The 19,052-nt window shown below is 48.6% G+C and overlaps 1 protein-coding gene across 2 annotated transcripts in view; it reads right to left on the bottom strand.

Annotated features, from left to right (window-relative positions):
• The window catches only part of EDAR (ectodysplasin A receptor), a 43,974-nt gene that overhangs the window by 9,129 nt on the left and 15,793 nt on the right, over window positions 1-19,052 (bottom strand). Inside the window, exons 5-10 of one of the 2 annotated variants that reach the window (XM_046660444.1) lie at window positions 13,032-13,115; window positions 11,460-11,588; window positions 11,278-11,352; window positions 10,918-10,990; window positions 9,627-9,783; window positions 8,363-8,423 (exon numbers count right to left, since the gene is read on the bottom strand). In XM_046660444.1, coding sequence (XP_046516400.1) covers window positions 8,363-8,423; window positions 9,627-9,783; window positions 10,918-10,990; window positions 11,278-11,352; window positions 11,460-11,588; window positions 13,032-13,115 — 579 coding nt within the window. The remainder of the gene's footprint in view (window positions 1-8,362; window positions 8,424-9,626; window positions 9,784-10,917; window positions 10,991-11,277; window positions 11,353-11,459; window positions 11,589-13,031; window positions 13,116-19,052) is intronic. The other variant, XM_046660445.1, reaches the window with a different exon arrangement.

Below are 19,052 nucleotides of genomic sequence, written 5' to 3'. Positions count from 1 at the left end.
AGGCCAATATCGCTGATGAACATAGATGCAAAAATTCTAAACAAAATTTTGGCAACCAGAATTCAGCAATTCATCAAAAGGATCATATATCATGATCAGGTGGGATTCATACAAGGGACACAGGGATGGTTCAACATCCACAAATCAATCAACATGATCCACCACATCAACAAAGTGAGGAATAAAAACCACATGATCATCTCAATAGATGCAGAGAAAGCATTTGACAAGATCCAACAGCGATTTATGATAAAAACTCTGAACAAAATGGGGATAGAAGGCAACCACCTCAATATAATAAAGGCCATATATGACAATCCCATAGCCAACATCATACTCAATGGGCAAAAACTGAGCACCATCCCCCTGAAAACAGGAACGAGACAAGGATGCCCTCTATCACCACTCTTATTTAACATAGTACTGGAGGTCCTGGCCAGAGCAATCAGGCAAGAAAAAGGAATAAAAGGAATCCAAATAGGGAGGGAAGAATTGAAACTATTGCTGTTTGCAGACGACATGATCTTATACACAGAAAACCCCAAAGACTCCATTGGAAAACTTTTCGAAGTAATCAACAACTACAGCAAAGTTGCAGGGTATAAAATCAATTTGCATAAATCAGTAGCATTTCTACACTCTAATAACGAACTAACAGAAAAAGAACACAATACCATTCACAACTGCTACAAAAAGAATAAAATACCTTGGGGTGAATTTAACTAAGGAAGTGAAAGACTTATACAATGAAAATTACAAGGCTTTTCTGAAAGAAATGGATGACAACATAAAGAGATGGAAAGACATTCCATGTACATGGATTGGAAGAATGAACATAGTTAAAATATCCATCCTACCTAAAGCAATCTACAGATTCAATGCCATCCCAATCAGAATCCCAATGACATTCTTTATACAAATAGAACAAAGAATCCTAAAATTCATTCGGCCAACAAAAGACCCTGAATTGCTAAAGCACTCCTGAGAAAAAAGAACAAAATGGGAGGCATCACAATCCCTGACTTCAAAACATACTACAAAGCTACAGTAATCAAAACAGCATGGTACTGGTACAAAAACAGGTGCACAGATCAATAGAACAGAATTGAAAGCCCAGAAATAAAACCACACATCTATGGACAGCTAATCTTTGACAAAGGAGCTGAGGGCATACAATGGAGAAAAGAAAATCTTTTCAACAAATGATGCTGGGAAAACTGGAAGGCCACATGTAAAAGAATGAAAATTGATCATTCTTTCTCACCATTCACCAAAGTAAACTCAAAATGGATCAAAGACCTAAAGCTGAGACCTGAAACCATAAGGCTTCTAGAAGAAAATGTAGGCAGTACACTCTTTGACATCAGTATTAAAAGGATCTTTTTGGACACCATGTCTTCTCAGAGAAGGGAAACAATAGAAAGAATAAATAAATGGGACTTCATCAGACTAAAGAGCTTCTTCAAGGCAAATGAAAACAGGATTGAAACAAAAAAACAACCCACTAACTGGGAAAAACTATTTGCAAGTAATACATCTGACAGAAGCCTAATATCCATAATATATAAAGAACTCACACAACTCAACAGCAAAAAATCAAACAACCTGATTAAAAAATGGGCAGAAGACATGAAGAGACAGTTCTCCAAAGAAGATATACGGATGGCCAATAGGAACATGAAAAGATGCTCATCATCGCTGATCATCAGGGAACTGAAAATCAACACTACACTAAGATATCACCTTACACCCATTAGAATGACAAAAATATCTAAAACAAATAGTAACAAATGTTGGAGAGGTTGTGGAGAAAAAGGAACCCTCATACAATGCTGGTGGGAATGCAAACTGGTGCAGCCACTATGGGAAACAGAATGGAGATTCCTCAAAAAATTAAAAATAGAACTACCATATGACCCAGCTATCCCACTACTGGGTATCTATTCAAAGAGCTTGAAGTCAGCAATTCCAAAAGTCCCATGCACCCCAATGTTCATTGCAGCACTATTTACAATAGCCAAGATGTGGAAGCAACCTAAGTACCCATCAACACATGATTGGATAAAGAAGATGTGGGGTATATATACACAATGGAATATTACTGAGCCATAAAAAAGAACAAAATCTTCCCATTTGCAATAACATGGATGGACCTTGAGGGAATTCTGTTAAGTGAAATAAGCCAGACAGAGAAGGACAATCTCTGTAGGACTCCACTCATATGAGGAATTTAAACATGTGGACAAAGAGAACAGATTAGTGGCTACCAGGGGGAAGGTGGGGCGGAGGGTGGGCACAAAGGGTGAAGTGGTGCACCTGTAACACGACTGACAGACAATAATGTACAACTGAAATTTCACAAGATTGTAACCTATCATTAACTCAATTAAAAATAATAATAATTAAAAAAAGAAAACAGAGAAATGAAAAAGAGAGACAACAAACAATAAGCAAAAAATAAAATAATCATAAACTCTATCAAATGAATAGCTTCATTATACGTAAATGGTATAAATACCAATTAAGAGACAGAGGTTGGCAGAGTGGATTTAGAAAAATGACCCAATTTTATGCTGGCTATAAGAAAGTCATGTGAAATTACAATGATATAGGCAGGTTGAAAGTAAAAGAATGGAAAAAGATATATCATGTAGAAGGAAATAAAATTAATAAAAGGAAAGCAGAAGTGGCCATCAACTCAGATAAAGTAGACTTCAGAACAAAGGAAACTGCCAGAGACAGAGAGGGACATTTATGTAATGATAAAAGGGTCAATCCACCAAGAAGAAGTAGCATTCCTAAGTATGTATGCAGCAAACAGCAGAGCTCCAAAATACATGACAGAAACAGAACTGAGGGAGAAACAAACCCCAGTTACAGTCTGAGGCCTCAACACCTCTCCCGCAGGAACCGGGAAAACAACCAGGAGGAAATTAGCACCACCACCAACCAACAGAATCCAACCAACGTCTGTACAACACCACACCCAACAGTAACAGAACTTTTAAGTGCAGGCCTTAAACCTCAACAGAAGAATTTAAAAGAATTGAAATTGTATAGAGTATATTTTCTTACCACAATGAAATCAAGCTATAAATCAACAAGAGAAAGAGAAAAATCTTCTCATATTTGGAAACTAAACACACTTTATTTATTTATTTATTTTAGGGGGCAGGGATTGAATTTGGTTCATTACATTTATTTCCCCCTGGAGTTAATGCATTTAAAGACACGGTCTATTTTCAAATTGCTTCTAGAGACCTTTATTAATTTCCCACCAGTTCCCTTGATTTTCCTTTCTGTTTTGTGTGTGTGGGTGGAGGGAAGAAAGATGTGGGATTATCTCCTCCTTATGGGTGTTTCCGGAACCAAAGGCTGTTGGTGCTTCCCAGGCAGGGAGGAGTCACCGGCAGCCACTGGCCCTGGGAGTAACTCTACAGTGCTGGCCTCCCACTGCATTGTGGGAGCTCCACTACTCAGCAGGCCTCTGTCTTGCACCACTGGTGATGCCTTTGGTGTGGTATGAGGACTAAACAACACACTTCTAAATAATCCACGGGTCATAGAGGAAATCTCAAAGGAAATTTTAAAAATGAATGAAACAGGGGCTGGCCCCTTGGCCGAGTGGTTAAGTTCGCGTGCTCCGCTGCAGGCGACCCAGTGTTTCGTTGGTTCGAATCCTGGGCATGGACATGGCACTGCTCATCAAAACCACGCTGAGGCAGCATCCCACATGCCACAACTGGAAGGACCCACAATGAAGAATATACAACTATGTACCAGGGGGCTTTGGGGAGACAAAGGAAAAAGATAAAATCTTAAAAAAAAAAGTTTAAAAAAAATGAATGAAACATATCAAAATTTATAGGACACAGCTGAAGTAATCCTGAGAGGGATATTTACATCATAAATACATTACAAAAGAAGAAAAGTCTCAAATCAATAATCTAAGCTCCCATCTCAAGCACCTAGAAAAAGCTTAGCAAAATAAACTCAAAGTAAACAGAAGGAAGGATATAGTAAAGAAAATAGCAGTAATCAATGAAATTGAAAAGAGAAAACCAATAAAGGTGAATGAGAAAAGAGTTCTTTGAAAAGATCAATAAAATGGACAAATTTCTAGTAATATTGACAGAGTAAAAACAAAGACAAATTATCACTATCAAGCAATGAAGAAGGGGATGGCACTGCAGACTCCACAGACATCAAACAGATCATACGGGAAGACGATGAGCAACTCTACATACACAAATCTGACAACTTAGATGAAACAGAACAATACCTCAAAAAAGCTCAAATTACCACAACTCACCCAATATGAACTAGATCATTTGAATAGCCTTATAACTATTAAAGAAATGGAATTTGTAGCTTTAAAAATTCCCAAAAAAGAAATCTCCAGGCCCACATAGTTTCACTGGAGAACTCTGCCAAACATTCAAAGAATTAATGTCAAGTCTACATAGTCTCTCCCGGAAAACAGAAAAGGAGCAAACACTCTCCAACTTATTCTGTGAAGCTAGTGTTAACTTGATATCAAAACCAGATAAAGACAGTACAAAAAAAGAAAACTACAGACCAATATCCCTCATGAATACAGGTGCAAAATCCTTAACAAAATATTAGCAAAGAGAATTCAACAATATATAAAACGAATTATATACCATGACAAGTGGACTTTATTCCGGGATGCAAGGCTGGTTCAATATTTAAGAATTAATGTAATCTATTCACAAAACTAATGTAAATCATTTACAAAAAACCTAGACCTAACATTATACTTAATGATGAAAAACTGAATGCTTTCCCTTCAAATCAGGAATAAGGCAAGGATTTCCATTCTCATCACTCTTATTCAACACAGTGCTGGGAGTTATAGACAGTGCAATAAGGCAAGACAAGGCATACGGACTGGAAAGGAAGAAATGAAACTGTTCCTATCAGCAGATGTGACTATCCAGGTGGAAAATCTCAAAGGATCCACAAGAAAACTCCCAGACCTTATAAGTGAGTTCAGCAAGGTCACAGGATACAAGACAAATACAAAAATAAATTATATTTCTATATACTAGCAATCAATATAAAGACATTGAAATTCAAATAAAATATCACTCACAATCAATCAAAAAATAAATGAAATGAGGTATAAATCTAGCAAAATATGTATAAGATTTGTGTTCTGAAAATGACATAATGCTGATGAAAAAAATCCAAGGAAATCTAAATAAATGAAGAGACATACATTTTTCATGGATTAGAAAACTCAACATAGTAAAGATGTCAAATCTCCACAAACCTTGGTATACAATTCCTATCAAAATTCAATTGATGAAATTGCTATCAAAATCCCAGGAAGATATTTCATAGATATAGGGACAATCGTTCTAAAATTTATATGGAAAGGCAAAGAAACTAGAATAGCTAAAACAATTTTGAAAAAAAAGAGTAAAGTGGGCAATCAGTCTATCTTATTTCAAGACTTATTATATAGCTATGGGAGTCAAGACTATTTGGTACCTGCAGAGGGACAGACACATAGATCAATGCCACAGAACTGAGAACCCAGAAAACAGACCCACACAAACATGCTCAAGGTGATTTTTTAAAGCAATTCGGTGGAGGAAAGACATCCTTTTCAGCAAATGGTGCTGGAGCCATTGGACATCTACAGGCAAAAAACATGAGCTTCGGCCTAAGTCTCGTGTCTTATATAAAAATTGACTCCAACTGATCGTGGGCTCGAATGTAAAACAAAAACTATAAAACTTAGAAAAAAGATCATAGGAGGAAATCTTTGGGATCTCGGGCTAGGCAAAGGGATCTTAGCCTTGATACTACAAACATAATTTATAAAAGGAAAACTTGACGTATTTGACTCAAAATTTAAAATTTTGCTCTTGAAAGACCCTATTAAGAGAATGAAAAGATGAGCTACAAAGTAAAGAAAATATTTACAAACCACACATCCATCAAAGGACTACGATTTAGAACATATATTAAACAAACTCAAAACTCAACAGCAAAAAAATCATCTCACAATTGGAAAATGTGTCCAATTGGAAAATGGGCAAAGGATATGAAGACACAGTTCACCAAAGAGGACATACAGATGGCAAATAACCACATGGAAAGATGTGCAAACATTAGGGAGATGCGAATTAAAACAACGAGATATCAAAATACACCTCTCAGAATGACTAAAATAAAAAATAGTAACACCACCAAATGCGGGGGAGGATGTGGAGAAACTGAATCATTCATACTTGCTGATGGGAATACAAATGGTACAGCCATTCTGGAAAACAGTTCGGCAGTTTTTTAAAACACTAAACGTGCAACTACCATACGACCCAACAATTTCACTCCTGGGCACTTATCCCAGAGAAATGATGACTTATGTTCACACAAAAACCTATACATAAATATTTATAGCAGCTTTGTTCATGACGGCCCCAAACTGGAAGCAACCAAGATGTTCTTAAATGGATGACTGATTAAACAAATTGTGGTACATCCTTAACACGGACTACTACTCAGGGATAAAAAGGGACAAACTACATTACATGTGACAGCCTGGATGAATCTCCAGGGAATTATGCTGAGTGCGAAAAGCCATTTGCAAGGGGTTACACACTGCATGATTCCACTAACATTCTTGAGGTGATAAAATTATAGAATTGAAGAACAGATTAGTGGCTGCCAGGGGCTCAGGGAAGTTGAGCATCCTTGTGGTGATGGAAATGGGCTCTGTCCTCACTGTATCAATGTCAGTGTCCTGGTTGTGACTTCTAGGGATGGTTAGGCAAGACGTAACCATTGGGAGAAACTGGGTAAAGGGTATGTAGGGTCTCTCTGTATTGTCTCTTACCACTGCATGTGAATCTACAATGATCTCAAAAGAAAAAGTTTAATTAAAAACAAAACAAGGGGCCGGCCTTGTGGCCGAGTGGTTAAGTTCACGTGCTCCACTTCGGCAGCCCAGGGTTTCTCTGGTTCAGATCCTGGGCACGGACATGGCACTGCTCATTGGGCCACGTTGAGGCAGCGTCCAACGTGCCACAACTAGAAGGACCCACAACTAAAATAAACAACTATGTACTTGGGGGATTTGGGGAGAAAAAGCAGAAAAAAAAAAAAGATTGGCAGCAGTTGTTAGCTCAGGTATCAATCTTTAAAAAAAAAAGAAGAAGATTGGCAACAGTTGTTAAGCTCAGGTGCCAATCTTTAAAAAATAAAATAAAAAAATAAAAACAAAACAGGGGGCTGGCCCCGTGGCACAGTGGTTAAGTTTGGTGGACTCCACTTTGTAGCCCAGGTTCGCAGGTTCGGATTCCGGGCGTGGACACATACCACTTGGCAGCCATGCTGTAGCGGTGACCCACATACAAAATAGAAGACGGGCACAGATGTTACCTCAGGGCTAATCTTCCTCACCAAAAGAGAAGAAAACAAAATAAAACAAAAACCAGAAAACACTGATGCCTGGGACTCACTCAGACTAATTAGATCAGGATCTCGGGGCAGGCGGTGTGGGCTGGGCAGAGAGAGAGGGTACAAGGCTCTCCAGGGGGTTCTACCACTCACCCAGGGCGAGGCACACCTAGGCCAAGGCTCTGGGCTTTAGCTGTGTGAGCACCCCCTTGGGGCCATAACCCAGGGGCTCGGCCCTGGGTGGCTGAGTGCACAGGGCTTCAAGATCTTCACCCGCCCGGTCTCACTGGAGGGGCTGCTCTTTCCTGTGGGGTTCCTAAAATTAATTTGAAAAGCACTGTCCCTGGGGTGTAGGCTCTTTGAGCAGAGACATCTTTTGGAACAGAGAGCTTTCTGGGTGACAGAATGCCAATCTCAGATGCTCCTCCGCCAGGCAGCTGACGGCCCCAGTCATGCCAGGCTGGTCAGGCGGGCTGACCCTGGGGCACGAGCAATTATGGAGGGCAGCCACCTTTCAGCAGGCCACTGAGTGGAGCTCCTGGCCGCTGGAACTCATCCTCAGTAGTTATTTCTTGGCAAGACAGCACCCAACCAGCAAGCCTGCTACAGGCTCAGGGTGCTGGGCTCGGCCCAAGGGGAGGAAGGAGCAGGCACCAGGCTCCACTCCCACCCCCCCGGGCCAGACGGGGGAGTCCATGGAGAGAGGTGAGTGAGACGGAACCCAGACGCCTGAGGAAGCCAGGGAAAGTCCTGGAACTCGGGGATGAGGGTTTTTACCTCCTGAGTGAATGAGAAGGTAATTTAGAGGCTTTCTGGGTCCCTCACAGGAGCCTCAGGCTCCGTCAGGGCCTCCTTCCCCCTGCTGACCATTGAGAAGGTCCTTGGGGAAAGTCCAGGGGGAGTGTCTGCCCAGTGGTCCTTGAGTGCTTACCTTCCACCACTCCACACACATTGGCATACACATCCAATATCTTTTTTCTTCGACTTTGAATCTACGAAAAAAGTTAAGAGAATGTTAATTTTCGGAAAAAGAACCAAATCCTCCATCTCAGTGTGGGCAGAGGGAACTTCTCCGTGATTTCCAATCAGGATGTTGCACTGAGTCCTCACAGGAGCATCCCACCCGAGTCGCAGGGACAAAGCCTTCTCCTTGGGTATCCACCTCAAATGCTCTCAGAGCCCACTGGGGCTGCTTCTCAGGCTCCGCTGGCCTTTCAGACTCACAAGACAGCCAGTGGCCACTCCTGGCACCAGCCTATCTGGAAGGATGAATGCAGGGGACGCAGCTTGCCAGCGGGCAGCCTGGGGTATTGCAGCTGTTGACGCAGCGGTCCACAGAGCTGGGCGGGTGCTCTCTTCTCCCCAGAGCACGCGGCTCGGTGCAAGGAGAGGAGGCCCACGATGGGCGGGGGCTGAAGTAGCCCCAGATGAAAGGTCCCACGCCCCGCCAGAGCCAGTATCTCTCGTAACAACTCACAGGCCTCCAGGGCCCCTGCAAGTGACAGGCCCCACTACAGAGGTCGCTGAACTGGGCAGCCCAGAGCATGGTGTCCCCGTCAGGACCCACAGCAGATCTGTCCTCCCAATCAGGGACGCGTTTACTTTGAGCAGTGTTGCCTAGAAACATAGCTGACCTGAGGGTTGGACCAGGCTGCCAGTGAACCACAAGATAGATTCTCAGGCTGCCTGGGGCAGGGCTGTGCCAATCTCCACCCACGCCCCCACCATGGCCTGCTTAGGTCACAAACCATGTGGACCATTTTTACGCAAAAAATGCATGCTATCTGTATCTATCTATCTATATAGTTGTTTTGAAATATATTGTTTATTTATATATAAAATATATGTTATGTTTATTTATATATAAAACATACATGTATGTATTTGTCTGCTTGGCTATACATCAGTATGTTTACAAAAGTTTTTCCTGTCCTATGATATTCCAAGTAATTTTAACTTCTTCTCTTTGCTTATTTTTCATTTTCTTCTATAAAGCCATATAATAAAAGAACTGTTTGCTGTTTTTCAATATCTTGTTTTAAACCTGTCACCTCCTCTCGGTTTCCTGGCCTGAGCTTGTGGGAGAAGCCCCTCGCTCGCGGCAGAGCCAGGTGGGTAAGACAGGCCGGCTGGGCGGCGTGGCTGCGACCTGTCCCCTGCACCGTGAACGCGTGGAGGGCACGCCAGAGCCTCACCCCAGCCGACTTGGTGGTGGCCGACTTCTCTCTGGCCAAGTGGACCAGCGACAAAAGGCACAGCTCAGGGGGGCCCTGCTTGTCGGAGGCGGGCTCCTCGTCGCTGTCCAGGCTGCGGCTCAGCAGCTGCTCATTCTCCGATGAGGCGTCGTTCTCGCTGTGGAAACAAGAGGGCGGTCCTCAAGGGTGCCTGGGAAGGGGCAGCCCCGACGTGTCCTCCCAGCGGCAGAGACCATCGGGATGCTGTGACTTGTTCCTCAAGTTCTTACTTAGCAGCTCGTGGGCACGGACACAAGATGAGAAAGACAGCTCCGCTCTCTGCTCCCTTCTGAATGAGGGACCGGGGTGCAGGGCAGCCGACAGGTGCTGCGAGGGGATTCACAGGGTGCCCTGCAAGCTCGTCAGGGTGCGGAGCCGCCAGCGGTGGGGCCGGCAACTGCTCACCTCTCCACCCTCACCTGGCTCAGCAGAGGTTTCCTGAACATGTTACAGCTCCCTGTATTTAGTGCAGATGAGCACCAAGTTCACCTGTGTGTCTTCAGTCAGCAAACAAGCTTACGTGGCCGGCCCCAACCCTGCAGGCTCTCTGGGATAATGAGAACAATGCCGAACGGAGCCTTGCCTGGAGAGCCCCCTCTTGACTAGGGGTGACCTGGCTGGAACGTGTGCGTCAGGGGTGGGGGCCTCAGCAGGCCATGCGAGGGGCTTTGGGAAATCTCACAAGAAGGCAGGTGGGCTCACTGCCAGGGTCTGTAGACCTAGGCACTGTGGGTTACAGCTTAAACTGTCCAAATCATTTCAAATACATGAAAAACAGCATCTTTTTTCATAGGCATCCTGCTTGCTTTCTGCTGTTTGGCTGAAGACGTTTTCCCCTTGTAAAGAATCGTATTTGCTGGTAAGTGGGATACACTTAGGAAGCCACACTCAAACACAATGCTAGAGGCAGGAGGTCACAAAGAAAACCAAATCGATGGGCAAAGCCCTCTAGTCTCAGGGCCTCCGTGGGAGCTGGCGGGCCTGCCTCTCTCCCCACCCAAGAGCTAGTGAGAAGGAAGCACGCCTGTCCCACTGACCACTGCCCTTTACACCGCCGGCCGGCCGAGGCCCGGTGCTCCTTCTGCAGCCGTCCCCAGCACGGCCTCCAGGCAGTGGCCAGGTGTCTCGCTGCACTCCTGGCCTGGCATGCCCAGCTCCCCTCCTGCTCAGGACCCCATGAGGACCCCAGACTTCAGCCTGGGGCTGGGGGCCACCCACGCTACGGCCAAGTGGCTGCCTCAGCTTGACTTACCTCTTGGCCGTCTTTGCTGGTGCTGCCGTCAGCTTCTCGAATTCGTCCTTCTCAGAGAAAATCACCACACTGTCTGCAGGTAAATGGGAAGATTGGGGAGGGAGGAGTTAGAGCGGGCTCCAGCTCTGAGCTTGTCCTCCCCCTGCTCGCTTCCTCCCTAGCAGACCCGCCCGGTGGCTAAACCACACTGCCCTAGGATTAGCGCAATGCGGGTGCGCCAACACCTTCCTGCGGCCTCTGTTCTAAGCGGCACAAGAACCTAAGCAGTGAGGAGCAGGCTGCTGGGGCAGTGGTGAGAGGGGCAGGTGACATCCACCCTGCACGTGGACAGCCGTGCTCATGGGGGCTCCGTCTGCAGACCTGGGGCCTCTGTCTTCTCCTCTTCCTTGCTCACTTGGGCTTCCACAGTCTTCACGGGCTGGCTGGTGCAGCAGGCTGGTTGGAGAAAGAGAAGGGTGTGAGTAGCCAGGCCCACCGACTGGGTAAGTTGACGGAGCTGTCCAGGGGGAGGGGGAGGGGGTGGGGCACTGGGGAGTGGTCACCTGGGGCAGAAGGCTTTGTCTTCATGATGTAGAACATGATGATGAGAACAATGGCAATGGCCATGATGAAGATGGTGGACATGGCAATGATCAGGGCCGTGGCCAGGTGTCCTTGGCTCGAGAGCTCTGCTGGAGTCGGGGAGAGAAGGCAGTGACCGAGGCGGACCCAGACCTCTCCAGAACGCCAGGTTCAGGGTGCTGGCTGTGCCTGGGGAGCTTGTTTTTGGTTCTGCCACTTTGGGACCTGGGGGAGGTGGGATGTGGAGAAGAAGAAAGGCCCAGGAAAAAAAGTGTCCTGAAGACACTTCCATCCAAGTCGTTTCCAAGTAAATGTCACCTCCGAGGGCTCAAGATTTTATTCCCGGTTTGGCTGTATTTTATGTCTCCTGCATTTTCAACCTCAGCGTACTAATCCCAGTCCTGGGCACAGGCGGCGTGGAGGCTGGCGCGCCTCTCCTCCACTGCCCACACCACACAGCCTCTTCCCAGCATTTTGCTCAGCTCTCTGATGCTGCCTGCTGTTGAATGTAAAACACCCTGACACTTGTTCTAATTCTCGGACATAAGCAATCAGGATCCTGGTTCTTGTGAGGCGGGATCCAGGTTACCCAGCACCCAAATGGGACGGGGACAGCATCTAAGGCACCTGGACTGTCTGAGGGAGGCTGCAGCCTGGTTTGGAAAGGAGGCGCCAAGGTGGTAGCGCCAAAGGGCCACCGGTTTGCACAGCTGTCCGCCCTCCCAGGTGAGGTGTGTCTGCAGGAAAACTGGCCTCAGGCTGTCATTTGGGGAGTTTCAGCCTTTGGATGCTGGGCATGGGTAATACAAATGGTTTAACATTCTCTGTGTTGTGTGCTGCTTCCCCGGGCCTGGGGCAAGTGAGATCCACGTGCTCTAGCAGAGTCTTCCGTCCTGACGCGCTGTGTGCAGCTGCAGGAGGGGCAGGTGTGGGGCGATGCCGAGGCTGGGCTACTGAGCACACAAGGGATCGTGAGGGTACCAGAGCCTCTCCGAGATCCAGGCCTTAAACATGCTCAGATCACGGCCCGCACTAAACAGTGCGAGAGGGAGGGCGAGCCGAAGTGAGGTCTTGCTCTGAGAACCCGTGGACCTTGAGGCCCTCAACCCTTTCCATCCCTAAGGGGTTAGGGAGTGAAATGTAGTTATTAGAAATGAATATTCAAGTGTCGAGATCAGCAGGTTTATTTGAAAGCCAGCAACAGAATTGCTGTGGATGTCAGGCCTGACCAAAGCCCAGGAAGCTGGTCTCCCCTCCCACCCTCACCACTGGCGCCCTGAGCACGGGGAATGTGAATCATGAGAACACTGCCACCGCATGCTAATGGGCCCTGGACACCCACGGGGTGAGCAGTGCCTCTCCTTGCAGAGACAACTACTATCTCCCACCCACTGGGGCGCCGCGCATGACTAAATCACAGGCGGGGAGTGAGATGAGGCGGGAGGCTCTGCAGCCGTTGCTGATGATCACCTCTCTCCCTCTTCACTTTTGTCCCAGCCCCCTTCCTCCTAGCTGGCGGCCTCCAGAACATCACACCACTGTATGCTCCGTACCTTTATGGGCGCGCTGGAAAGGAGGGAGGGTGCTGCCAGAGGTGCTGGGGGAGTTGGCAGAAACTCCCGAGGTGGCTCCCGTGCCTGCAGAGAGAACAAAGTCACCGTGCTTTCCTCAAAATGACCTTCTCCAGCCCCACCTTCCAAGACTGAAGCATACGATGCAGCAACAGAGCTAAGCGACCTGGAGGTCTGGATTACGAATGAGCTGGGGATGTGGGAAGGGGAAACATTTTAATTTCTTAGAGTATTTAATAATCCCTAAAAAGCATTCTCAAGGGTGGTTGTTCTTTAAATAAGAAGACACATCTGATAGACAATTCTGCTAAAACTAAAGACTAGGTGCCGGAGAGTTTGCAAACCTCACCAACTCAATTTTCCTATAAATGAGATGACATATATGCAGTCCAGAGAGAGGAGAAAAGGGTGTGTATACAAAAATATCATTGGGGGAAAATAATACTTGAGTAGTTTCTCAATTACATAGACCAGGGATGTATTTTTATTTTTTTATTTTATTTTTGTGCTAAGGAAGACTCACCCTGAGCTAACAACTGTTGCCAGTCTTCCTCTTTTTGTATGTGAGCCACCATCACAGCATGGCCACTGATAAATGGGTGGTGCAGGCCTGTGCCCGGGAACCAAACCCAGGCCACCGAAGTGGAGCGTGCTGAACTCAACCACTAGGCAGCCAGGGCTGGCCCAGGGATGTGTTTTTAAAACTTTTTCTAGTTATAAAAGTAATTTATGCTCATTATTAAAAATCTGGAAAAAATTGGAAAAGAAAGAAGTAAAAAAATCACCCACAGCTTCACAGTCTGAAGTTGACATTTTGGTGTATTTTCCTCTAGGATTTTTCCTATGATACATTTTTTAAATATTAAATGACCAAATTGTTTTAAGAGCGGAGATGAGCTTTGCCTTCCCTCAAAACTGTGATCCATAAAACTCCCCTTCTGTGTAAAAAGTGTCACTTAGCAGGGGTGACATGAAGGCTGATTCACTAAGGAATTGTTCAGTTTAAACAAACAAACAGAAATGTTCTGCCACAGAAAAGATGACATCCTGATGGTTAACCTTCCTTTAGGCCAGACTTTAGTTTTGCAATTAATAAAAATGATCACGTGGGCCTGCCCGATGGCCTACTGGTTAGGTGCGCATGCTCTGTTTCAGTGGCATGGGGTTTGCAGGTTTGGACCCTGGGCGCCGACCTAGCACCACTCGTCAATCCACGCTGTGGCTGCGTCCCACATAAAATAGAGGAAGACTGGCACAGATGTTAGCTCAGGGACAATCTGCCTCACACACACACACACACACACACACAAAAGGTCATGTTTCAAATAAGGTTCTTTGTCTTGCTTGGTCTCTACCAGTTCTGGAATCTTCACGAAGTGGCTGTGCCCTGTGGGCAACTGGCTTCTGAGCAAGGACAGGTAAGTGCCTCCCTGGAATCAGCACTGTTGGCCCCCCAGCCAGCCCAGCAAGGAGGGATGCATCCTCACTGGACCCAGGTCAGCCCCCAGCGAGGCTTCCGTGAGAAACCGGGATGTTTTCTTTAAGAGAAGGTTCTCGGGAGAAACGCAGACGCCTGCTCTGTGAGCGGTATGTCTAAATTGCTTGCGGTGACCACGAAAGTCCTGCTGAGCTATCCTCTGTCTGTGTCCAGCAAGTAGAGAAGGTCACAGGGGAGCAGGGTCACAAACTGGTGATCCTTCCACTGTGTGACACAATAGCATACCCTACAGGTGAACCATGGCGGGGCTGTGGTGGGAACGCACAGGCTGAGGCCTTGCTGCTCGGGGTGACTGTACTTCTGGGAGGTGCCGCACAGCTCAGGGCCAGCCCACGGCTCGGCATAGACATGCTAGTGCGTGAGCAATGTCATCTGCTGGCTGATGGGCAAAGACGCAGGCTCTGGAGGCGACAGCCCACCTCCTTATGCCCTCCTCAATACCCCCAGGGCACAGGCTGACCTGGGAGCCCAAGGAGGCCACTGGCACCATCCTGTTGCCCTTTCAGCCCAAACTTGGAGCAGTTTCCATGTTGCTGAAAACATAGCACTTGCTTAGTCAGAGCTCTTAAAGACAGCATGTCTCCTCTCTGGAGATCTGTGCTTCTGGAGCCCAGGGACTACTTCTCTGAGCTCTTGGCCTTTGCCCCTCAGCCTGCTCTCTGTCACCTTCAGTGTTGCCTCAAATGTGGGAATGGGTCCGACCCAGGCCAGCACATGATGGACGGGCAGTCCCTTCCCTCTGTGGGGCACCATGAGTTCTGTGATTCCCACCTCCTTCCTTCTTTCTTCTCAACTGCTGGTCACTGGGATGCTTCTCAGCTCTTCCACCAAAAGAGAGGGGTGCTGAGGGGTGGATGCGCACCGGCAACAGGCCAGCCCGTGGTGCCTTCAATCAACGGAGACCCTGGAGGTGACCTGCTCAGAACAGAGGCGGGCACGTCCTGTACCCCAGCCCGCCAAGCTCGTGTCCCTGGGCCTCACTTCTTCTTTCTGGAATGGCGGCCGGTGATGGGACAGGGAGCAAGGACGCAGGACGTGGGCCGTGGTGGGTGGCTGGGGAGGAATGACGACTCCCCACACCTGTGGTTCCCTGCTGGTGTCCAGAGCCCAGAGACAGGTTTCTTTGCCTTTCTGGAGGATAAACAGAAGCCTTAGCCTGCCTCCCACCCCAAACTTATGGTCAATCTCTGCTTTTTAATGGAGCTGTCTCACCTGGCCTCAGAACCAGTGGCCCATGGGGGAACGTGCTGGTGGCAAGGTGCAAGCCCCTCAGGAGAAGGAGCCAGTCTCACCACAGCTGCTCAGAGTGGGCGGCAGCCTCTTACTGCTCCGGCCTGGGCGGCCGTTTGAGAGCCTCTGCCATGAGCTGGCTGCGGGTCTCGAGACCCACTTGCCCTGTGCTGGGGGCAGCCTATCACACTTCATCCAGTGATGGGAGAAAAAAGGACATGGGGCATAGCTCAAGCAGAACCTGATCTCTTTTTTAAAAGCAAACCAGACACTGAAAACGAGGCTGATCTGTTTGGTGAGGGGCTCAAGGGAGCTTAAGCTACGTTGCCAGGAGAACAATATTCATAGGTTCAGTTTGTGGACGTTTGTCATCTCTGTCTCTTCTTGTCCTGCTCTGCCGGGGCTTGTGGCTGAGGCAGGGTGACAGGGCTTGGGGCTCGGGATACAAATACGCCCAGGCCTGTGGCCTGGAGGGGGACAATGAGAGCAGCCTAACAGGACATGGACATATGAAATGCCTTTGCACCCACTGGCGGGGCTGGTTACACAATGACCTCATGGAACAATGCTCGCAGGGAGACAAAGTCAGTAACACACATCTACTACGCCAAGTGGGTGCCGCCTGCCCTCGGTCAGGTGGCAAGCTGGGCTGTTCCTCCACCCTGACTTGCTAGACGTTTTCGTCTCAAGCAATCTCCAGCAAATGTCAACTGGACAGCCCTGGGCTGGAGGTGCCGGGCAGGACATTCTCTGGCTGCTCACTGAGCCCGGAGCTGATCAGAAAAGCATTCTGTCGTGGGCACATCTGAGGGTGAGAGGGAAGGTGGGCAGGAAGGCTGCATGGAGTAGAAGCCCATCTCTGCGGGCAGGTGCCCTCAGGACAGCATGCCATCGCCACCAGGACCCTGCACAGCACCTTCTCCTGTTCCAGGTTCTGCTCTAGTCTAACGGGGATTAACTCAGCACTCGCAAAAATATTTGGCGTCTGGGAGGTTTCCCTCTGTTCCAACACATGCCGTGTAGTTCTGGTTCATTTGGCCTCCTTGGAATGAATAGCTGACGAAAGTGTTTCTCATTGTTGCTTCTGTTAGGTGGTCAACGATTGATCCATCTTACCTTCCCTAACGCACTGGAGCCCAGCTTTGAATAAGCAAAGATGAAGTATTTTATAAGAGGGGTAAAGGAAGGACGGTGAAAGCTGTAGCCCCAGAAATTTCCACACAAGCTCTATATTAAAAGGAAAGCAAGTGGGGTCTGGGTCTGCCTGCTCCGGGCTGCACTGAGGCCGCGATGCCTCGGGAGAGCAGCACCGGGAGGCGGGCGCTCTGCCGGGTGTGCGGGCACCTCCCCCAGGAGGACCTGGAGAACCGCGCCATAGAGCTAAAGGTAGTTCTACCGCTATTTAAGGCGATGAGCCGCTTTACTGGGCCTTTGCAGTTTGTCAGTTCACAATTTATCAGTATGTCGGTACGTATCAGAGACTGGGATTCTCTTCTACAGAGGGCACGCTGTTTGAATTTTTAGCAATGATTTATTTGTTGATCCTTGCAGCTGTCGATCAGGTGCCCCGAGGCTGTTGCTTTTGCTGAGCGCCCCCTGGTGGTAGAGGCTGGAACAATTGGCGGAGCCGTTAGAACCTGGATGCTCCAAGTGGGGTCCCGGGAGCTTGCTAAGAAACGCATCTCCCGCCCTACCCCAGGCCTGCTGCATCAGGATCTGTCTCTTAATAGCGCTCCTGGTGATGTGTGTGCGCTTTCACATTTGAGAAACACTGTTAGAAACAGCTGGAAACTGGCATTTGGGGAGGGCAAGCCTTCACATTTGAGTGACACCACATGTGGCATCTGGACGGAAGTATGCCGCAGCACTCCTACTCACAGAGTGGACTTCTCCAAAGGGCAAGTCCATCTCGGACTTGACGCAGGGGTCGTAGTCACTGACGAGTAACAATGAAAACCTGCCGATGGAACAGTTGCCAGGGGCCATGCCCAGCCCGTCTCATCCACCCTCCAGCACTGTGTGGGAGCGGTTCTGGCGGGCCGGGGTCCCAGCCGAGCCGAGGAAGCGCAGGGGCAGCCGGAGGCGGAGCGGGCTCACCTGGGGCTGCGGCTTCCCCAGCGCGGAGGGCCGGGGCGCCCGCGGACACCCTCGGCGCGTCCTCGCGCAGCCTCAGAGACAGGCGCCCCATGGTACGGTTGAGGAAACTGAGGGACGAAGCAACTTTCCAGAGTGGAACTCGTAATGAGACCCAAATCTGCCGGCACACGCCGTCTCCCTGTGTCGCCCCACGCGCCCGGGCCCTTACCGCGCAGGTGCCTGCGGGCGGCGGCCCTGAGCGCCGCTCTCAGGACGCGGGAGGGAAGAACACCGGAGACTCCGGTTGCAGCCAGTGGGTCTTGCTCTTTAACGGAAAAATAACTGCCATCGACTTGTCAGGGCACAAACAGCGATGGCATTGGAGGTGGCCAAGGGCGGGGAAGGCTGCTCGCGTCCTGCAACCTGCCGCTTTCCGGCCCGCAAGCCACAGGCGGGCGAGGAGGGCGCCTGAGCGCCGGGCGGCAGAGCACCGGGTCCTCTCTGGTTAGGGAGGAGTCGTCATTTACTCTTGCTTCGTGCTTTCAGCCTTCACAGCCTTTTGTGCACGGATATGTCAACCCCGTTGGTTGAGAGGATGTGATGTTCTCAGGAGAGAAAGCAAACCGGGGGAGGGTTCCTGCTTTCACGAACTCACGGGTGCTACGGCCGAGTCCCAGGCCCGCCCCGAGTTCCACATGCCTCTGCTTTCATCAGCGGTGACAAGGCCCAAAGGCAGGACCAATAGGAACCCAACGCCGTCCTCTGCTTTCCCTCACGTTCCTTGGAGGGGCTGGAAACTAGAATGATTCTTACTCCATTTGAAAAGTAACTGTGCGGTGCTTTGCCGTGTCTCCTGAGGGTTACGTGGACGGGCCAGGTGGCACTAACAGCACTGCGGCGGCTCACCCTGGGCCTCAGCTCACTCCGGCCACACAACTGCCTCACGTCTGGCAGGTGAGGAAACTGAGGCTTGATAACGCGTCCACGTTAAACAGGATTTTAAACCCAGGCAGCGATGGTCCAGAGCAGGGACTGCTCACGCCTCATACGGTACACCCGCGGCTCCCAAAGTGTGGTCCTGGCCTCCCAGGGGAACTTGTTAGAAATGCGCATTCTTGGCCCCACCGGGTCCTGCTGACCCAGCGGTGGGGCCCAACCCTGCGTGATGTAGGAGGCCCCGCTGGGGCACTCTAACCATA

Source organism: Equus quagga, chromosome 5 (genome assembly GCF_021613505.1).
Source record: "Equus quagga isolate Etosha38 chromosome 5, UCLA_HA_Equagga_1.0, whole genome shotgun sequence".
NCBI lineage: Eukaryota > Metazoa > Chordata > Mammalia > Perissodactyla > Equidae > Equus > Equus quagga.
Note: the sequence above shows the minus strand (reverse complement) of the source record. Positions and strands in the feature narration are given on the sequence as shown.